This window comes from Lathyrus oleraceus, chromosome 2, assembly GCF_024323335.1.
Source record: "Lathyrus oleraceus cultivar Zhongwan6 chromosome 2, CAAS_Psat_ZW6_1.0, whole genome shotgun sequence".
NCBI lineage: Eukaryota > Viridiplantae > Streptophyta > Magnoliopsida > Fabales > Fabaceae > Lathyrus > Lathyrus oleraceus.
Window position 1 is genome coordinate 407,495,568 of NC_066580.1, and position 1,290 is coordinate 407,496,857.

Here is a 1,290-nt window from a genome sequence, read left to right on the forward strand (position 1 = left end):
TAATTATATTAATAAATAATTTAAAATAGTGATTATTTTGATATTATTTTAAAAAATAATTTCGACATTAAACATATATTTTTCAAATAATTAAAGCAATTGTCGCCTCTTTAAAAAAAGAAAAAAGAAAAAGCGAATTACATACTACTCCTATCCGCGTGCCTTTCCTTCCAGAGACGAACAGCCGTTGATAAACCCTCCCATCTACGGTCACTATCTCCCCTCTTCATCATTCCAAATTCCAAATTCCAAATTCTAAAATTTCCCCAATTCCCGCATTTTCCTCGTTCCCTTCCACCACTCCACCCTTTATATATCACCTAAATCCACTTTCATTTCAATACAAACCTATCAATTTTTCCTCAATTCTCTCTCTAATTAGGATTCAATTCAGTTTCAATGGCTCGTACCAAGCAAACCGCACGCAAGTCAACCGGAGGAAAAGCCCCAAGGAAACAGCTAGCAACAAAAGCTGCTCGGAAATCAGCACCGGCAACTGGAGGAGTGAAGAAGCCACACAGATTCAGGCCGGGAACCGTTGCTCTGAGAGAAATCAGGAAGTACCAGAAGAGCACTGAGCTTCTCATAAGGAAGCTTCCCTTCCAGAGGCTAGTGAGGGAAATCGCTCAGGACTTCAAAACTGATCTCCGATTCCAAAGCAGCGCCGTTTCTGCTCTACAAGAAGCAGCTGAAGCTTACCTTGTTGGTTTGTTTGAAGACACTAACCTCTGCGCTATTCATGCTAAGAGAGTTACCATAATGCCCAAGGATATTCAACTTGCTCGCAGAATCAGAGGCGAGAGGGCTTAGATTCGATTCCAATATATGGAATTCTATAGGTGTTGTTTATGTTTCTTAGTTAGGGTTTGGTTTATGATTTTGTTGTTTTTAATTTTATGTTTAGAAGGTTAACTCGTTGTTATCCTAGTACAATTCTCCCATCTACAATTCAGTAGTACTGTAGTTATGCAGAGCTGTGTTTTGTATCTCACCGTTGTTTGGGTAATTATCCTCATGAATTGAACATCACTTTCTTAGATATTTTGTTAATTTTTGTAAATTTTAATTGCGACTGAAAACCACATTTAGGTAATTAGGATAGATTTGTTACTTTTTCTATATTCTTTTGACCCTCATATTCCTGGACAATAGATGAAGTTTCCGGGCTTGGAAAATCTTTGTTTCTCAGTGATTATGTAAGTCGCAATGAAACAAATTGAGGAAACATAAGAAGTGTAGAAAACAAGATATGCTGAGGAAACAATAGTGGATGGTATAATCGTGAATCTA

General features: G+C 37.4%; 1 protein-coding gene across 1 annotated transcript; it reads left to right on the top strand.

Moving 5' to 3' along the window:
* The first annotated feature begins 317 nt into the window (after window positions 1-317).
* Window positions 318-1,037, top strand: LOC127119761 (histone H3.2). The gene has a single exon (XM_051050068.1). It carries the CDS (start codon window positions 400-402, stop codon window positions 808-810), a length of 411 nt encoding a protein of 136 aa, XP_050906025.1. The 5' UTR covers window positions 318-399; the 3' UTR covers window positions 811-1,037.
* The last annotated feature ends 253 nt before the right edge of the window (window positions 1,038-1,290 follow it).